At 38.2% G+C, this 18,465-nt stretch overlaps 1 protein-coding gene across 1 annotated transcript; it reads right to left on the bottom strand.

Moving 5' to 3' along the window:
• Positions 1–9,349: 9,349 nt before the first annotated feature.
• LOC128657272 (WASH complex subunit 1-like) lies at positions 9,350–10,401 on the bottom strand. Its single transcript, XM_053711552.1, has one exon. It carries the CDS (start codon positions 10,295–10,297, stop codon positions 9,350–9,352), a length of 948 nt encoding a protein of 315 aa, XP_053567527.1. The 5' UTR covers positions 10,298–10,401.
• Between the last annotated feature and the right edge of the window lie 8,064 nt (positions 10,402–18,465).

Genomic DNA, 18,465 nt, shown 5'->3' with positions numbered 1-18,465 from the left:
CCAAATAGGTACTCACGGTTCCTGAAGTCCGGCGGAGAAAGTCTTCTTCCAGGTGGGTCCTTCATCTTCATCCACAGCGAAGGCGGAGCGGAGACACGGAGCGGTGTTCCCAGATGTGGCGATCCTCGGCGGCAACAGTCCTCGGTGGTGGTCCCCGGTGGCGTGGAGGTTCCTCTTCATGCGATCAGCCGCCGCACACTGAAGATTGAATGCAAGGTACCCCATATTTATTGGGGTATCTTGCATTCCTATTGGCTGACATTTTCACATCAGCCAATAGGATGACAGCAACTGAAATCTTATTAGCTGGTGAATAGCCAATAAGATTTCACTTGCTCTTGGCTTCAGTGTGCGGCGGACGATCGCATAAAGTGGAGCCTCCACGCCGCAGAGGAGCGCCGCCGCCGGGGGACTGCGCTGAGGACCATCGCTGCAGAGGATCGCCGCCACTGAGGATCGCCACATCTGGGAACACTGCTCCGCATCACGCCACCTTCGCTGTGGATGAAGATTATGGACCCGCCTGGAAGAAGACCTTCTCCGCCGGACTTCAAGAACCGTGAGTACCTATTTGGGGCTTTAGTGTTAGGTTTGTTTAAAAAAAATAAAAATATATATATATATATATATATATATATATATATATATATATATATATTTTTTTAATTAGGGTTTTTTTGGGCAATGTGAAAAAGAGCTAAATGCCCTTTTAAGGGCAGCAAAAAAGAGCTGAATGCCCTTTAAAGGGCAATGCCCATACAAATGCCCCTTTAGGGGCAATGGGTAGTTTAGGTTTATTAGTGTTAGGTTTTTTTTATTTTGGGGGGGTTTGGTGGGTGGGGGGTTTTAATGTTATAGGGGGGGTTAGTATTTTTTTAGGTAAAAGAGCTGTTTAACTTAGGGCAATGCCCTACAAAAGGCCCTTTTAGGGGGTTCTTTCGAGATGGCTTTTTTCTTTTTTTAAAAAAGGGGGTTATTAGATTAGGAATATTTATTTTTTATTTTGGATAATGAAGTTTTGTTTTTTTCAGTAATCTTAGTTTTTTTTATTTTTTGTGGAACTTAGATTTTTTTATTTTTTGTCATTTTAGTTACTGGAAAGGGGGATAGTGGGAAAAACGGGGATAGGAATAGGGGGAAAGGAGGATAGGGATAGGGGGATAGATGAATAGAGGGATAGGGATGGATAGGTATATTTATTTCATTAAACACTTTGGCCCGTGTACACAGGCTTTACACTAGTATATACATATACAGTATAAATTATGTATATCCAATAAATAACCAATTACTTTCATGTACTTGTTTGAAAATACCAAACTGCTAGCATTGTAAAATTCTTAATTTTTATAGACCTTTATTTGTACAAATAAATGTGATTTTTTTTAAATTTATTTTTTAGGATATATGGTTTTATTTTAAGAACAAACAAAAACATTACTAACCAGCTGTGCAATTTTTAAAAACAGAACCTTTACTTTAACGTATTTTTAAACACATTTAAAATAATCTTTTTTTAGGATACTGCATGCTGAAGATTAGGAGATCTAAGTGGGGTCCTTAAAGATTTTCTTTTTTTTGGGGGCAGACAAATATATATGGAAAAAAATACACAGATGATTCTTAAAGGGATACTAAACCCAATGTTTTTTCTTTCATGATTCAGAGTATGCAATTTTAAGCAACGTCTAATTTACTCCTATTATCAATTTTTCTTCATGCTCTTGCTATCTTTATTTGAAAAAGAAGGCATCTAAGCTAAGGAGCCAGCCACTTTTTGGTTCAGAACCATGGACAGCATTTAGCCACCAATCAGCAAGCACAACCCAGGTTGTGAATAAAAAATGGGCCGGCTTCTAAACTTAAAGTCTTGCTTTTCCAATAAAGATAGCAAAAGAATGAAGAAAAATTGATAATAGAAGTTAATTAGAAAGTTAATTAGAAAGTTCCAATCAGCCAATAGAATGCAAGCTCAATCCTATTGGCTGATTGGATCAGCCAATAGGATTTTTCCTACCTTAATTCCGATTGGCTGATAGAATCCTATCAGCCAATTTGAATTCAAGGGACGCCATCTTGGATGACGTCATTTAAAGGAACCTTCATTCAGTGTTAGGACGTCGTTTGAAGAGGATGCCTCCACGTCGGCTGGATTGAAGATGGACCCGATCCGCTCCGGATGGATAAAGATAAAAGATGCTGCTTGGATGAAGACTTCTGCCGCTTGGAGGACCTCTTCTGCCCGGATCGGATGAAGACTTCTGCCCCTCTGGAGGACCACTTGTGCCCGGCTGGGTGAAGACGGCTCAAGGTAGGGAGATCTTCAGGGGGGTAGTGTTAGGTTTTTTTAAGGGGGTATTGGGTGGGTTTTAGAGTAGGGTTCGGTGTGTGGGTGGTGGGTTTTAATGTTGGGGGGGTATTGTATTTTTTTTTTACAGGTGAAAGAGCTGATTACTTTGGGGCAATGCCCTGCAAAAAGCCCTTTTAAGGGCTATTTGTAATTTAGTATAGGGTAGGGAATTTTATTATTTTGGGGGGATTTTTTATTTTATTAGGGGGATTAGATTAGGTGTAATTAGTTTAAAAATCTTGTAATTCTTTTTCCCCCCCGTAATTTAGTTTATTTAATTTAATTGTATTTAATTGTAGTTAGTTTAGGTAATTTATTTAATGATAGTGTAGTGTTAGGTGTAATTGTAACTTAGGTTAGGGTTTATTTTACAGGTAATTGTGTACTTATTTTAGCTAGGTAGTTATTAAATAGTTAATAACTATTTAATAACTATTGTACCTAGTTAAAATAAATACAAAAATTGCCTGTAAAATAAATATAAATCCTAAACTAGCTACAATGTAACTATTAGTTATATTGTAGCTAGCTTAGGGTTTATTTTATAGGTAAGTATTTAGTTTTAAATAGGATTCATTTATTTAATTATGTTAAATTTATTTTGTTTAATTTAAATTATATTTAAGTTAGGGAGGGGTTAGACTTAGGGTTAGACTTAGGTTTAGGGGTTAATAAATTTAATATAGTAGTGGCGACGTTGGGGTCGGAAGATTAGGGGTTAATAAATTTAATATAGTTGCGGCTACGTTGGGGGGGCAGATTTGGGGTTAATAACTATAATGTAGGTGGTGGCAATGTTGGGGGCAGTAGATTAGGGGTTCATAGGGATAATGTAGGTGGCGGCGGTGTCCGGAGCAGCAGATTAAGGGTTAATAATATAATGCACGTGGCGGCGATGTCGGGGACGGCAGATTAGGGGTTAATAAGTGTAAGATTAGGGGTGTTTAGACTCGGGGTTCATGTTAGGGTGTTAGGTGTAGACATAGATTTATTTTCCCCATAGGAAACAATGGGGCTGCGTTAGAAGCTGGACGCTGCTTTTTTGCAGGTGTTAGTTTTTTTTCCAGCCAGCTCAGCCCCATTGTTTCCTATGGGGAAATCGTGCACAAGCACGTTTAGCCAGCTTACCGCTACCGTAAGCAACGCTGGTATTGAGGTGAGATGTGGAACTAAATTCTGCTCTACGCTCACCTTTTTGCAGCTAACGCCAGGTTTAAAAAAATGTAATACCAGCGTTGTCTTAAGGGAGTGGTGGGAACAAATGGCTCGTTAGCAACGCACCCCTGTTACCGCAAAACTCGTAATCTCGGTGATAGTGTTTAGCTGAATAGTCACTTAGAATGATTGTAGCTGTTCATAAAAAGTCTCAGATCGGAAGGTAGAGATCCAGCTAATGGGGTAGAAATGGTGTAGTTTACATCATAGATTACCCAATACCGTCTTTAGAATGGCCATAATCACTTAGGTCCGGAGTGTAAAAAAATGGTCTTACAGTCTTCAGTTTAACTACCGTCACTTGCTCCCCGGCATGTTGCTGCTTATCAGGGTTCCAACTACTCACAGTCAGGGCGATCCTATCTGCCCATGTGTCTGTCTGAAGCCTTTCCATATCAAAGCTCCTCCCATCTGGTATAACTGGCCGCATGTCATCGTCCCAGAACCGGGTTTTAGGGTTCTGTGCCACTATAGAATCTACAGTTTCGCACGCTCTAACTGTGAGATTGGAAATAATCTCAGGTAGCACAATCCCATCTTTCCGTATAAAAGCTGGTGCGTGCACCAGGACAAGACTGGTGGAAGTCAAAACATAAAGCACTACATCGGGCGATCATGACATATCAACTAGGTAATGAACAAGCCTTTCTTCCCACAGTTAGTTTAATTGAGAGCGGCCTCCCCATGTTCTCGAACTGGTTTTTCCTACATCAATGCCACTCTTTTATCCTTAAACACCCAGATAGGAAAAATATATTATGCCCTATGACTCCCTTCAAATCTTTGTGTAAAGCTTCTGATCCGATAAAACGTACTCTTTCACTAATATACTCTCTCCTATAAGCATCACCCCCAGGATTCTCCCCTTACTTCATTGACCGATGGTCTGATGAACTAAACACTGAAATATCACAGTTTGACATGACTCGCATATTTTCTAATATAACTAAAGTTTCCACTTCTAGCAAACTCATTGAGACCAATTTAAAAATCATCCAACGTTGGTACCTGACGCCCTGTAGAATAAATAAATGATTTGCATTCACCACAGATAAATGCTGGAGATGCAAAACTTCATTAGGCACCATGGGACACATATGGTGGACTTGTCCCCTAATACAAACGTGTTGGGATACTATTATAAAGGTTACTTCCAGAATGTTAAGTGTAGAATTACCGCTAGATGCACTCCTGTGGTTACTTAATAATATACCCCATAAACTTCCAACCTACAAAAAAAGTTTTATATTCATAGCCAGTAATAGTATGAAGTCCCTTATTGCCCAAAAATGGAAGAGCAGAGATGTGCCAATATTGACTCATTGGTATAGTAAATTCTACCAAATTTTAGAATTAGAGGAATATGCTTACATGCAACATAAAAAAGAGCCCCTTTACATTCAGTTGAACACTACCAGGCAACATCTCACGTGACCTTTATACAGAGTGATTGGGAAATTAAGCTATATGTTTTTCTGACTTTTCAGACACTTATATTGAATGCCACAGTACTTTTATAGTTTTTTTTTCTTATTGTTTTTGTGTTTTTTCTCTCTATTCAATTTGAACCATGTCAGCTTCTCTTTGTATGTACAGATTACCAAATGTACTCATATCATTTCACTGTATATTTATTTTGTATTGTTCTGACTTACTTCATTTATATAAATAAAGCTGATTTAAAAACAAAAAAAAAAAAAGCTGGTGCGGGCATTCTGGTCCAGTTTTGAAGTGGTAGTGGCACGATCCTCATACTTCTGGTCTGTAGACCTCGTCTCCGATTGCTCCCATCCAATTTTCACCAAACAGGGTACAGGCGGGACATTTCCATCTCATGTTGTGTGATCAGCTTGTCGATCGTTTCAAACACTGCACGTTCAAACTCCTCCAATATAGTTGCTAGTGATACATAGAGGTCTTTCATATTGATATAAGAATTATAGCTCTATTGGCTTCTCTCAGATATCTTGTGTGGGGGGAATGTGGCACCCTAAGCCCTACAGGTTATCCACTAGTAGACAGTTGCGGTTTTGCTGTGATAGATCACCCTTGTGGCTTCACTGGATAACATAGGATAGATAACAGTCACAACAGTTGCGCTTTAGTCCTACTAATATCTCTCTGGATAATGGTTTTCACCAGAATCCAAAGTAAAGATCAATACTTATGTAGTAAAATATGAGAAAAACTCCAAAATCAATCATTAAGCTGAGAGCTCCTGTGATACACGTCCTGTCGCTCCAGTGGTCAGCTCAGCCCCCAACCGGAAATTAACATTTTATTACTTATCTTGCTTACTATCTCACCTACCTCCCATTGGGGGTGTAATGTCTTCTGCTGGCTGTTTTTACACCACTTTTTTTATAGCCTATAGTTAAAGGGACTCAAAACAAGTTGGGATAGAGCAAAATATAATAATATGTACTTTAAAGGGACATTAAACACTTTGAGATGGTAATATAAAATGATAAATTGTATATATAAAACAGCTCTGCAATATACTTTCATTATTTATTTTGTCCTCTTTGCCTGTAATTCCATTCTGAAATTGTGAGCTTTTCAGTTCCTGTTAGAAATGGAAGTGCAGAACATTGTTATATCCCACACAGCCATTGGCTGCACTCTCTAGTGACCTATTTATAACTGACCCTAATTGGCCACAGCAGAGAAGGTAACACAAGTTACAACATGGCAGCTCCCAGTGTTTTATAGACACTAAAACTTTACACTTATTTTCTCACTATTTAAACAACTAATGAAACTTAAAAAAAAAAAAATACATCTAAATGTTAGTCATGGACTAATATTTTCTTTGAATGCATCATTCTATCTAGCATGTATTTAGTGTTTAACTTTAATGTCCCTTTAATTACTTTAACTGCAAATTTATACTACAGTGCCTTGCCATTAACCATTTCTTTTAAGTTTCCAAATTGAACAGCTCTAACTCCCCCCACACATTCCCTTCTATGACTGCATCTATATCTACCTTTGCTTTGGTAGAATGCAGACGTACACACTCATTATTTGCTGGAGCATGCCTAGAAGCAAAAAAGCAGCTGTGAACTCAATTGAAATATGATGCCTGTGTTTCTGAAGCTAAAGACTGATAAGGGGGTGGATCAGACTGCTCCAGACAGCATGACTATGTAAGTAAGTTTGCTTATTTTGGAAAATTATTTTTAAATACTTGCCAACAATTATTTTATGCAAACTTTGTTTAATTTGCCCTTTTAGGATATGCAAAGATCTCAACATGTTTTATGGCATTTTAAGTATAGAAACTTTCAGTGTAGCTAGGGATACCACAGTCAAAATTCAGCTATTTTAATTATTGATATAAAGGCAAAGGAACTATTTGTTAAATATGTAAAGTCTATTGGAAATATTTTATTGTTTAAAAAAATAGATAATCCCTTTATTGTCCATTTCCCAGTTTTGCCTAACCAACACTGCTATATTAATATACTTTTTACCTTGCATCTGAGCCTCTACAGACTGCCCCTTATCTCAGTGCTTTTTACAAACTTGCATTTTAGCCACTTTAAACAATACAAAAAATCAAGTAGACTGTCCCTTTAATACACTCCAGCAGGTTAAAGTGAAGGTCCATTTTGATAAATTAGTGCCCGGTTTTTAATAAACCTATTAAAAACAAGGGCACTTTAACATTTCACTGTTTTCTTCAAAAACTTACCTTTTAATCCTGAATGCCGCTCCAGCGACTCCCGCCGGCCGTCAGAAGCCTCTACAGACATCAGTAATGACGAATCAGGCTTCCTTCAATCACAGCTTCCCCCCGGGGGAATCTTGGCCTGATGCAACGCTGTGATTGGAGGAAGCTGGATTCGTCATTTTGGACCCACGAAGACGGCTTGCGACGGGTGGAGGAAGTGCTGGAGCGGCTGCCAGGATTAAAAGGTAAGTTTTTGAAGAAAACAGTTAAATGTCAATTTTGATGAATTGAAGTGCCCTTGTTTTTTTGTTTTTTTTGTTTTTTTTTTACTCTTGACAGAATTTTAATTAAAAAAAAAAATTATAATAATTATATCTGGTTAATATGTCAATGAGTGACTAGAATGACCTTCAATATTTTTCTGATGCAAAGTAATATATAATATATAGAATATTTTACTTCCTTGTGCAAATTCCTTCTCTAACAGATGCTCAGCACCATTACTTTAGACAGCTGGTGCAGAAGTACAACTGGTATTTTATGTATTTAAGCCTCCCAATCATCTTCATCTCTGTCCCCTGCAGATTGGTGCGGTGCGGGCAATGGTGGGATTGTCTTTACCACAACTGATATACAGTGGCACCACTACGGCAGCCTTTTCAATAATTGCCGTGCGTTGCTAACATATAGTTAATGTTTCTATATTTATGATGGCAGAAAAGGTGGTGCTGTGCAGTTAAATAATTTATTCAACCAACAGAGAGGAAGAGACCCCTCTAAAAGACTGCACATATAGCACTCTGTGCCTGGACTTATCATTGAGAAATTGGGAATTTTAAAATGTAACTTTTATTGAATTTTATTAAAATACAACACTCAATTAAAAACAACCGTATAGTGGTAAGCCACTTCCTTTATCCTTTGTAAGCCTTTGATGTGTAAAGGGTGCTTAGAAGGAAGTTGTTTAGGTGGGGAGTTATAAATGAGACCTGTTAATTCAGTAATATTCCTGATAACCAAAAGTAAATCTTTCTGTATCAAATACACATAAGTTTGGCTATTACAATAAATTGTTGGTTTCTACTTGTTGAATTGAGGTAACTGTAAATGATATTCAAAGACCTCAGATATATATCTACAAAGTGTAGTTGTAAAATACCATCTGAATAGTAAGTATCACTTCTATTCAATTGTATTGTAGAGTATAATTGATGTAGATATTCAGAATAGATGTAGTTTCTTAAAGCAGAGTATTGATCTATATTGTTCTAGATATATCTTAAAGTATACAAAATGCTAATATGCATCTGCTCAGATTGCCTTAATTCCCCAATTTTGTGGGTATATTATCACCATAAGTTGTTATAGGTATAGGTATATGACATAAGACAATATCGCTAATAGTGGCATTATTCTGCAGCCACATATTGACAATATAAGTTTGTCCCCCTATCCCTGTAAAACAAATGGCCAATTGTAACAGATGATGTAGTTCATTAATTAAAACGCTATAAATATTCAGCACATTGTATACTGGCTAAGACATATGATGTAAGAAATGTACTAAGCTACTCAGAAGTACACATTATTAAAAAATACCTTCCAGTCAGTATCTCAATAATTATACTAGTCTAGCAATGAATAATAGATATATGACTAGCTAGTATAAATAAATCTAAAGTATACGGCTTTACTTACTCTGCATATAAACCCCCAGAGAACCTATAACAACTTATGGTGTTAATATACCCACAAAATTGGGGAATTAAGGCAATCTGAGCAGATGCATATTAGCATTTTGTATACTTTAAGATATATCTAGAACAATATAGATCAATACTCTGCTTTAAGAAACTACATCTATTCTGAATATCTACATCAATTATACTCTACAATACAATTGAATAGAAGTGATACTTACTATTCAGATGGTATTTTACAACTACACTTTGTAGATATATATCTGAGGTCTTTGAATATCATTTACAGTTACCTCAATTCAACAAGTAGAAACCAACAATTTATTGTAATAGCCAAACTTATGTGTATTTGATACAGAAAGATTTACTTTTGGTTATCAGGAATATTACTGAATTAACAGGTCTCATTTATAACTCCCCACCTAAACAACTTCCTTCTAAGCACCCTGGTGGTGGTATCTGTTTACCATCCTGAAAATCTATCCTAGAGATGTCTGCATTCTCCTCGATGCTGAATGTTGGAAGTTCTGGAATAACAGCAGCTAGGGCTGAAGGAGCAATCCCTGGTCCCAGATCAGCACTGTACATGAGGTCATCAGCCACCCCTGGGAGGTCTGGTAGGGAGTAGGGGACATCTATCTCAGGGACTTGTCCAAGATCTGGCACATAGAAGTAGTTTTCTGCTGTCTGTCTCTCCAACTGCTCCCTCTTGGTGATGGAGAGGGGAGCATCAAAGGGTTTCTCCTCCTCATCTCCCTCAAATGCAGCGTTTGTGCGTGTCACAACCCCAGCTAATGGGTCCAGAAAAACATATTTTCTATAAAGATTTTCTGTTGTGTTGAAAAGCAACAAAGAGCTAACAGAATTGATGTTTCGGGGGAGGCTACCCAGCCCTTCCTCTGCACACCCTTCATCGTGCCCTTTTGAATTCACGCACACTGGAAAATATTTTAGCTTCTCAAACAGAGCCTGCTCATCCAGTGTGCGGTGTTTGCTTTGAATTTTGTGCCGCGTTTTCTTTTCTGACCATAAGTTTTGTGCACCAGCAAAGATGGAACAGTAGTCGTGAAGTTTCTCAGGAGCAGGATATTTAGCACTGGAGAAGACCTTTATTGCTTTCTTGCTGCCTTTAATCCGCTCTATTTTAGCCTGTGCTAAGGTCAGCCGGTTATTGATCCCCTGAAGCTGAGCTCGGTTTGTTTCTACCCGCTGCAGGACTCTGTCAAATATGTCGTTAGCTACACTCTGCAAATGTTGCAGGGTGTCTGTAATTTGATGAATTGCCTCCTCCCTGCGCAGGTCTGGCTGAATGAGCGGTACTGAATAGGCCTGAAGCTCCGAGTGCTGCTGTGGCATTGTGACATTGTCCCCTGCTGAGATAGCAGACACTCCTCATAAGTAGCTTGTTACCACATCAACCTAAGGTCCCCTCGCTCTCTGCATCCTTCCAAGTCCTGTCATATGACCAAGTGCCCTTGTTTTTGATAGGTTTATTAAAAACCGGGCACTAATTCATCAAAATGGACCTTTACTTTAAATCGATCATTGGGAATAAATTAGAGGTGAACATTTTAGGTTAAACTGTCCTTTTAAGTCTTCAATTAATATATATTTGGAATGCACACACACACACACACACATATATATATATATGATACAAATTTCATCTATTCTAATGGTACTTAAAGGGACATGAAACACAAAAAAAACATGCATTATTCATGTAGAGCATATGATTTTAAAGAACTTAACAATTTACTTCTATTATCTAATTTGCTTTGTTTTCTTTGTATCCTTTGTTGAAAAGCATATCTAGGTTAGGTAGACTCATGAGTTGGGAGATAGCTGCCGATTGGTCGCTTCACATATAAACCTCTTATCATTGGCGTTACTGATACCGACTCTACAACAAAACCATGAGAGACACCCTAGAAAGCATTGCACCATCTCGCATACACACTGTCCAAACCCACAACAATGCACCGTGGTTTGATAGCTCCATCAAAGAAATGAAAAGAACAGGACGTAAGCTCGAGAGAAAGTGACGCAGAACACATGATCCAGAGGATAAAGCTGCTCTTACCAAACATCTAAATAAATATCAATTTATGATAACTCAGAAAAAATCTTCATTTTTATTACGCAAAATTGCACCCTCCCACAATAGACCCATGCAACTGTTTCGCACAGTAGAAAGCCTCTGCAAACCAGCATGCATGCTTAGCCCTACCAACTTTTCTCAGGATAAATGTGAAGCATTTGCGAACTTCTTCAGAGACAAGATTTCCTCAATCTGAAACGCTATCACAGCAGGCCAATCAATTACACACCAGAACCACTACAATGGAATGCCAGATTGCCCCAGTTTATGGGCCACTTTTACACATGTGGATATAAAAGGAGTTAAAAACACCATACAAAAGTTGCACCCTACTACGTGTGACTTAGACCCTGCTCCAACTCAGCTCATATCTGGATGCATTGAAACACTCGCCCCAGTCCTCACAAAAAATAGTGCAGTGTTCACTAAAAACAGGAGACTTCCCAGATCCTCTAAAAGAAGCTGTGGTAAAACCACTCCTAAAGAAACCTTTATTAGACCCAGACTGCATGACTAATTACAGACCAGTATCCAACCTCCCATTTCTGGGGAAAGTAATTGAAAAAGTAGTGGCAACTCAACTGGAAGCCCATTTATCACGCCTAAACATATTCGATCCTTTCCAGTCAGGTTTTAGATGCCGCCACAGCACTGAAACAGCGCTAGTCCGAGTGCTAAATGATCTCCTCATGGCAAGAGACAAAGGTGATTACTCCATTCTAATCCTCCTGGATCTCTCAGCTGCATTTGACACCATTGACCATAGGATTCTAATAGAGCGCTTGCAGTACATCTGTGGTCTAGGAGGCACAGTCCTTAACTGGTTTAAATCTTTCCTCGCTGGTAGATCACAGAGAGTAATATCAGGATCAAGCTCATCAGCACCAACAGAACTGGTCTGCGGAGTTCCACAAGGATCTATCCTGTCTCCCATGCTATTCGCAATTTATTTACTACCACTGAGGGACATCATTAACCGACATGGCCTAAGGTATCATTGTTACGCTGATGACACACAACTCTACTTCTCCTTTGCTCCAGATACTACAGACCCAGCATGCCGCATAAACAATTGCTTAACAGACCTCATAGAATGGATGAATGCTAGCTGTCTCAAAGTGAAGCCAGACAAAACAGAGTTACTCTTGGTGAGGGGACCCCGGGCATCAAAAATATCCCACGATCACCCAACTGGCCTGGAGCTTGGAAGCTCTAAACTCGTTAGTTCAGCAAAGGTACGAAACCTTGGAGTGCTCATTGACGTTGGACTATCTTTTAAACAGCAGATTTCCTCCATAATAAAATCTGCCTACTTTCATCTGAAAAACATAGCCAGGATACAACACTTCCACCGGATGATATGCCAACATTAATCCATGCATTTGTATCCTCTAAGCTAGGTTACTGCAATGCACTTTACTTGGGCCTCCCAAAAAAAGAACTCCATCGCCTTCAGACAGTACAAAACTCAGCAGCCAGACTATTGACCAATCAAACTCGCTCCTGCCACATAACACCTGTTCTCCACTCCCTGCATTGGCTTCCAATTAAATGGTGAACATATTTTAAAATTGGCCTGCTGACCTTCAAAGCCTTAAACAACCAAGGCCCACAGTACCTGAAAGAGCTCCTGACACCCTACATCCCATCCCGTTCACTTAGGTCAGCCAACACATCCCTCCTCTCAGTGCCAAGAATAAGGACAAACTCAGGATCCAGAGCATTCTGCCACGCTGCCCCTACTTTCTGGAACTCTTTACCGTACGCAATAAGAGAGGCACCGTCCTTACAGACTTTTAAAAAAAAGCTAAAGACCCACCTCTTCCATCAGGCATTCAGTCCGCTTATCTGACTTTCAGAAACTCCTAACTTTTATGTCTTATGTTGGTATATTTGTAAAGTGCTTTGAGTCTCACAGGGAGAAAAGCGCTATAAAAATCGCAAATTATTATTATTATTTTTATATTATATATGTTCAGCTCGCTCCCAGTAGTGCATTGCTGCTTCTTTAAAGGGATACTGAACCCAATTTTTTTCTTTCATAATTCAGATAAAGCATGCAACTTTATGCAACTCTCTAATTTACTTCTATTATCAATTTTTCTTCGTTCTCTTGCTATCTTTATTTGAAAAAGAAGGCATCTAAGCGAAGGGGCCAGACAATTTTTGGATCAGAACCATGGACAGCAATTATTTATTAGGGCTGCCCAAACAGCAAGGACAACCCAGGTTGCTCACCAAAAATGGGCCGGCATCTAAACTTACATTCTTGCTTTTTCAAATAAACATACCAAAAGAATAAGGAAAATGTGATAATAGGAGTAAATTAGAAAGTTGCTTAAAATTGCATGCTCTATCTGAATCACGAAAGAAACATTTTGGGTTCAGTGTCCCTTTAATATAGCATACCAGGAAAATGAAGCAAAATTGATAATATAAGTAAATTAGAAAGTTGTTTAAAATTCTATGCTCTATCTGAATCATGAAAGAACATTTTTGGGTTTCATGTCTCTTTAATAACAAAGGGAGTTGGTGCACAGTACTTGGCTGTGTTCCCTGTCTCATGTAATCGGAGTGCTGTTATCTGCCTCACAACTCCCAGCGGGATACCAAGGACTTTCCAGGGTTTACTAAACAAATCACGCAATATAAACAGAGAAGGTTTTTTTTACCTGCCACAAATAAGTATTTTAGTCTGGTAATAAGCATTTTGTTTACAAATGTAAAATATTCTTGTGTTGTTAACTCTTGTTCCATGTCTTATAAAAAGCTTTAGCATTGTTTTGTCTTTGTTTAAAGAACCATGTGATGCCTCTATATTTACAGGGTTATAGAACCCAAAAATGTTCTTTTGTAATTCAGACAGAGCATCCAATTTACTTTTCTTATAAAATTTGCTTCATTTCCATAGTATTCTTTGTTGAAGAGATACCTAGACAGGTGTCTGCAGCACTACATGACAGGAAATAGAGCTGCTCTTGCATATGGATAACATTCTTGCAAAACTGCTGCCAAATAGTACTTCAGACACGTGCACGCTCCTGAGCTTACGTCCCCTGTTTTTCAACAAAAGCTACCAAGAGAACAAAAAATGATATTTTCTTCCTTTTGCTTACCCATCTTCAAGGTCAGCTTATTTACTCACTCATTCTGCAGTTTGTATACATATTTATATATTTTTTTATCTATTATCTGTGTGTGAAGTCCATAGTTATTCTGCTTGTACTTAAAGGGACAGTCAACACCAGAATTTTTGTTGTTTAAGAAGATAGATAATCCCTTTATTACCCATTCCCCAGTTTTGCATAACCAACACAGTTATAATTATACACTTTTTATCTCTGTAATTACCTTGTATCTAAGCCTCTGCAAACTGCCCCCTTATTTCAGTTCTTTTAACAAACCTGCATTTTAGCCAATCAGTGCTCACTCCAGGGTAACTGTACGTGCATGAGCTCAATCTATATGAAACACATGAACTAATGCCCTCTAGTGGTCAAATTGCATTCAGATTAGAGGCGGTCTTCAAGGTCTAAGAAATTAGCATATGAACCTCCTTGGTTTAGCTTTCAACTAAGAATACCAAGAGAACAAAGCAAAATTGGAAAGTTGTTTAAAATTACATTTCCTATTTAAATCATGATAGGTTTTTTTGGACTCGACTGTCCCTTTAATATTAAAATGATCTATGTTACTATGAGAGAAAACAGCTTCACCTGCCCAAATTTTTACAAATATGTTTATTTGAATCTTTAAAATGCATTTGCAATCCAAATCTGTTATTTAGTATGTCAAGATTGTCCCATCTCAAGTTAGGTAGAGGATATTAAAGTAAAATATGTCCTGCATAGATTTATTTAAAAAAAAAAAAAAAAAAAAAAAAAAGGATTGATAAATGTGGCAAAAAAATAAATAAAATAATAATAGGCAAAACACTCAGTGCTGTAAAAACAGTAGATTTCCAGTAATTCATGTTTGATGTAAATCAATGAACCAAAAAAAATAAAAATATTTGCGTTATAATGACCCAAAGAACTATGAAGTCGATAAGAATCCTTTAGAAAAGTTGATTTAATTTTTTATTTCTATAAAAAAAATCAACATAAAAGTCTATGGGGATTTTTTCTAGACCAGAATTATATTTTCAAGCTTTTCTACAGGATTGTGATCGACCTCTATGGGTTTTGATTTATCAAGTCTTTCGCCTGCCTACGACTGCAGGTTTTCACAAGAGTATTTATCAAGCAGTGGTCATAAGATTGACAGCTCCTGCCTGCGCGTGATTGGCTGTGCACGGGCAGGGGGCGGGATTGCACACAAGAGCAAAATAATGCGTGCAATCTCAAATTCAGGCAGTGGATTGCTGCCCGCCAGAGGAGAGCTGGGGCGAATATGTCTGTCCCAGCTTAATAAATCAAGCCCTATATATTCAACAGACTAGTATCTATGTTATGTTTAAATTGTTTTTATTGATAAAAGAAGCATATGCAAACATATAACAGCACACCCAAACATCGGTTGCGTAGAAATAATGACAAGACATATCGTTGGCTGTGCATTCTAAACAATAAGAAAACAAAGTAAATGTTTAATACGTTCGTATTTCACCTCTCTCCCCGTTGCCATGCTTATTACTAACACAAACAAACCAATTTATAAGGGAGTATAGGCCTTCCTTAGCTTTTGTGAAGTATAAAGAAAGAAGAATAGGGAAAAAGAGGGGTAAAAGAGGGTCAGAGGTAAGAGGTGAGTGACAGTGTCTGATGTTACTTATTAACCATAAACACAGTAAAAACATTCAAGTGAGGAAATCTGCCTAGTGATTAGATATCCGAGGGTGGGCTGCTGGCTACATTGGTGAGTAATTAAAGCCCAGTCTGTAGTTCCAGTATAACCAAATTTCATCATTAGTGACTTTGGTGCCCATTGACCATGCTGCTTGGTCGTACATGTTGTAGATATGTTGAATTCTGCATTTAATTTTCTGCCATGTTGGTGTGCCTAATTTCCAATATTTTGCTATGCACGTTCTCACTATCGTACATAAAATTCTGATGAAAGTGTTTATTGGTTTATTATATTTAGGTATTTAGGTATTTGTTCGTGGATTAGTGCTTGCCCTATGCTAATCTGTATCTGCTCATCTAGTAGGTAACTAACTAAGGATGACAGTGATTGCCATATTACCTGAATCTTAACACAGTCCCAGATCATGTGTCGGTATGTGCCCAACTCCCCACATCCTCTGTAGGCATAACCCCTGAGTTAGTTTGCGTCATATGTGATGTTCTAAGGGGCGTTAGGTACCATCTGAACATTGTCTTCAGAGTATTTTCTCTTAGGTCTGCACTTAGCAAGCCTCTAATATGTTCCTAACTGAGTCCTGGCTATAAAGGAGCCTGCAACATTCAATACGTTGCTTGGTATTGAAGTTGCATGCTTCCCTGCACAGCCGCTCTCACTGAGTACTCTGACTTCCCTCTGTGCTGCTGAACACACGCTGTTTGCGTGTCATCTACCCACTTCCGGTTTCACGGACCTCCGCACTTCCGGTTTACACAGACCAGGACGCTGCAGCTCTGTAAGCTGCTCTCCCCTCAATCTACCTCAGCGGTTTTCCTAAAAACAATCACTGAACCACCATTGCTAACTTTTTCTCCCTCCGGAGGTGAGTCATTGCTGGACACTTCTTCCTAAATATTTTTTGTCATAAAACCATTTTGTCACTTTATACATTTTTTCACAAAAAACGTTACTTTTCCTATTGGTTTCTGGACATTATCTCTTTTGTAATTTTTGTCTCATAATTATTGTTTGCTACAAACCTATTTTTTCCTTTTATTATATTTTTTACTCTTTTTTTTTATGCAGTCCTAAACCTTTAGACCTAAAACTGTTATCCATTCAATTACACCTTTTGGTGAGAACCACAATCAAACTCACTTATATTGGCCACAACAGTTTTAGCTCTCATATTAAACTCCACTCACTCAGTTTATATGTGTGTATTTCCAGATAAAATACCCACTATAGATTATGTGAGACACAACCTTTATTTTTATGGCCTGCTATAACAACTGTTTTGCATATATTTGTTCTAAAACTCTAACTTAAAGTTAGTGTGTATTACAGAATACCAAGCCTTAACACAGAATGCTGAACCCTGCTGACCTACAGGCTCATGTCATGGAACTCTCCCATAAAGTAGATCAGTTGACACAGGGTCTTAGAGAACTACACTCAGAGAATTTAACCCTAAAAAGGATTATAAAAGAAGGGTTTAACTCTCCTCCTGTTCCTCCTGAACCACCTATCAGCCCCCCAGAGCATTTCTCAGGCGATAGAAAAACTTTTAGACAGTTCTACAATGCCTGCAGAATGTTTATTACATTAAAACCAAAAACATTTCCTACTGAAAGAATTAAAATTCTGACAATAATATCCTATTTAAAAGGAGAACCCCGTGCTTGGGCAGACTCCCTGTATGAATCTAATGACCCCATACTTGAGTCAGTTGATGAATTCTTTAGAGCAATGTCTGATCTGTATGAAGATCCTCATAAACAACTGACAGCAGAAGATACATTACGTAGTCTAAAGCAGAATAAAAGATATGTAGAAGACTACATATCTGAGTTCAAGATCTGGCAAAGAGACACGCAATGGAACCAAATTTCATTAATTAATCAATTTAGATTAGGTCTATCAGACCCCATAAAAGATGAATTAGTTAGAATTGATCTCCCAGATTCTTTAGAGGCATTAATGGCCTTTACTATTAAGATTGATAGGAGATTCAGAGAGAGGAGATTAGAGAAACAAACACATGACACTGTAACCAGATATCATCCTTCACGTCCTGTGACATATAGCCCAAGGGTTAATGCAGAGGCCATGGATATTGGGTTCATTAAAGGACCGCTAACCCCAGAGGAAAAGTCTCATCGCAAGGAACATGCTCTCTGCATGTATTGTGCCTCCAAGGACCATTCAGTCACGGACTGCCCATCTCTGAAGAGACAGAAATCTGGTGAGTCAATTTGTACTCTTCACAATTTTAAACTTTCTACTCATAAACCAACTTACTTATTAGTTCCCATCTCGTTACAGTGGGAAAGACAGCGACTAAACCTTGAAGCCGTTGTGGACTCTGGCGCTTATGCGTATTACATTGATACCTCTATAGTAAAAAATAAAAATATACCGTTTGTTGTGAAAGAAAATCCAGTTGCAGTACGTTTGATTGATGGTAATTGTTTATCCACAGGTCCCATCACACACCAAACGATTCCCATACTTGTTAACATTCACAATAACCACCAAGAGTACATCTCTTTTGATATAATCACCTCTCCAATGTTCCCGGTCATACTCGGGCTACACTGGTTAAGACAACACCAACCAATGATTCATTGGAAACAAA

This window comes from Bombina bombina, chromosome 4 (genome assembly GCF_027579735.1).
Source record: "Bombina bombina isolate aBomBom1 chromosome 4, aBomBom1.pri, whole genome shotgun sequence".
Lineage (NCBI taxonomy): Eukaryota > Metazoa > Chordata > Amphibia > Anura > Bombinatoridae > Bombina > Bombina bombina.
Note: the sequence above shows the minus strand (reverse complement) of the source record. Positions and strands in the feature narration are given on the sequence as shown.

Coding starts and splice junctions, on each gene's coding strand:
- LOC128657272 (XM_053711552.1), bottom strand. CDS start 10,297: ATGCCACAGCAGCACTCGGAGCTTCAGGCCTATTCAGTACCGCTCATT.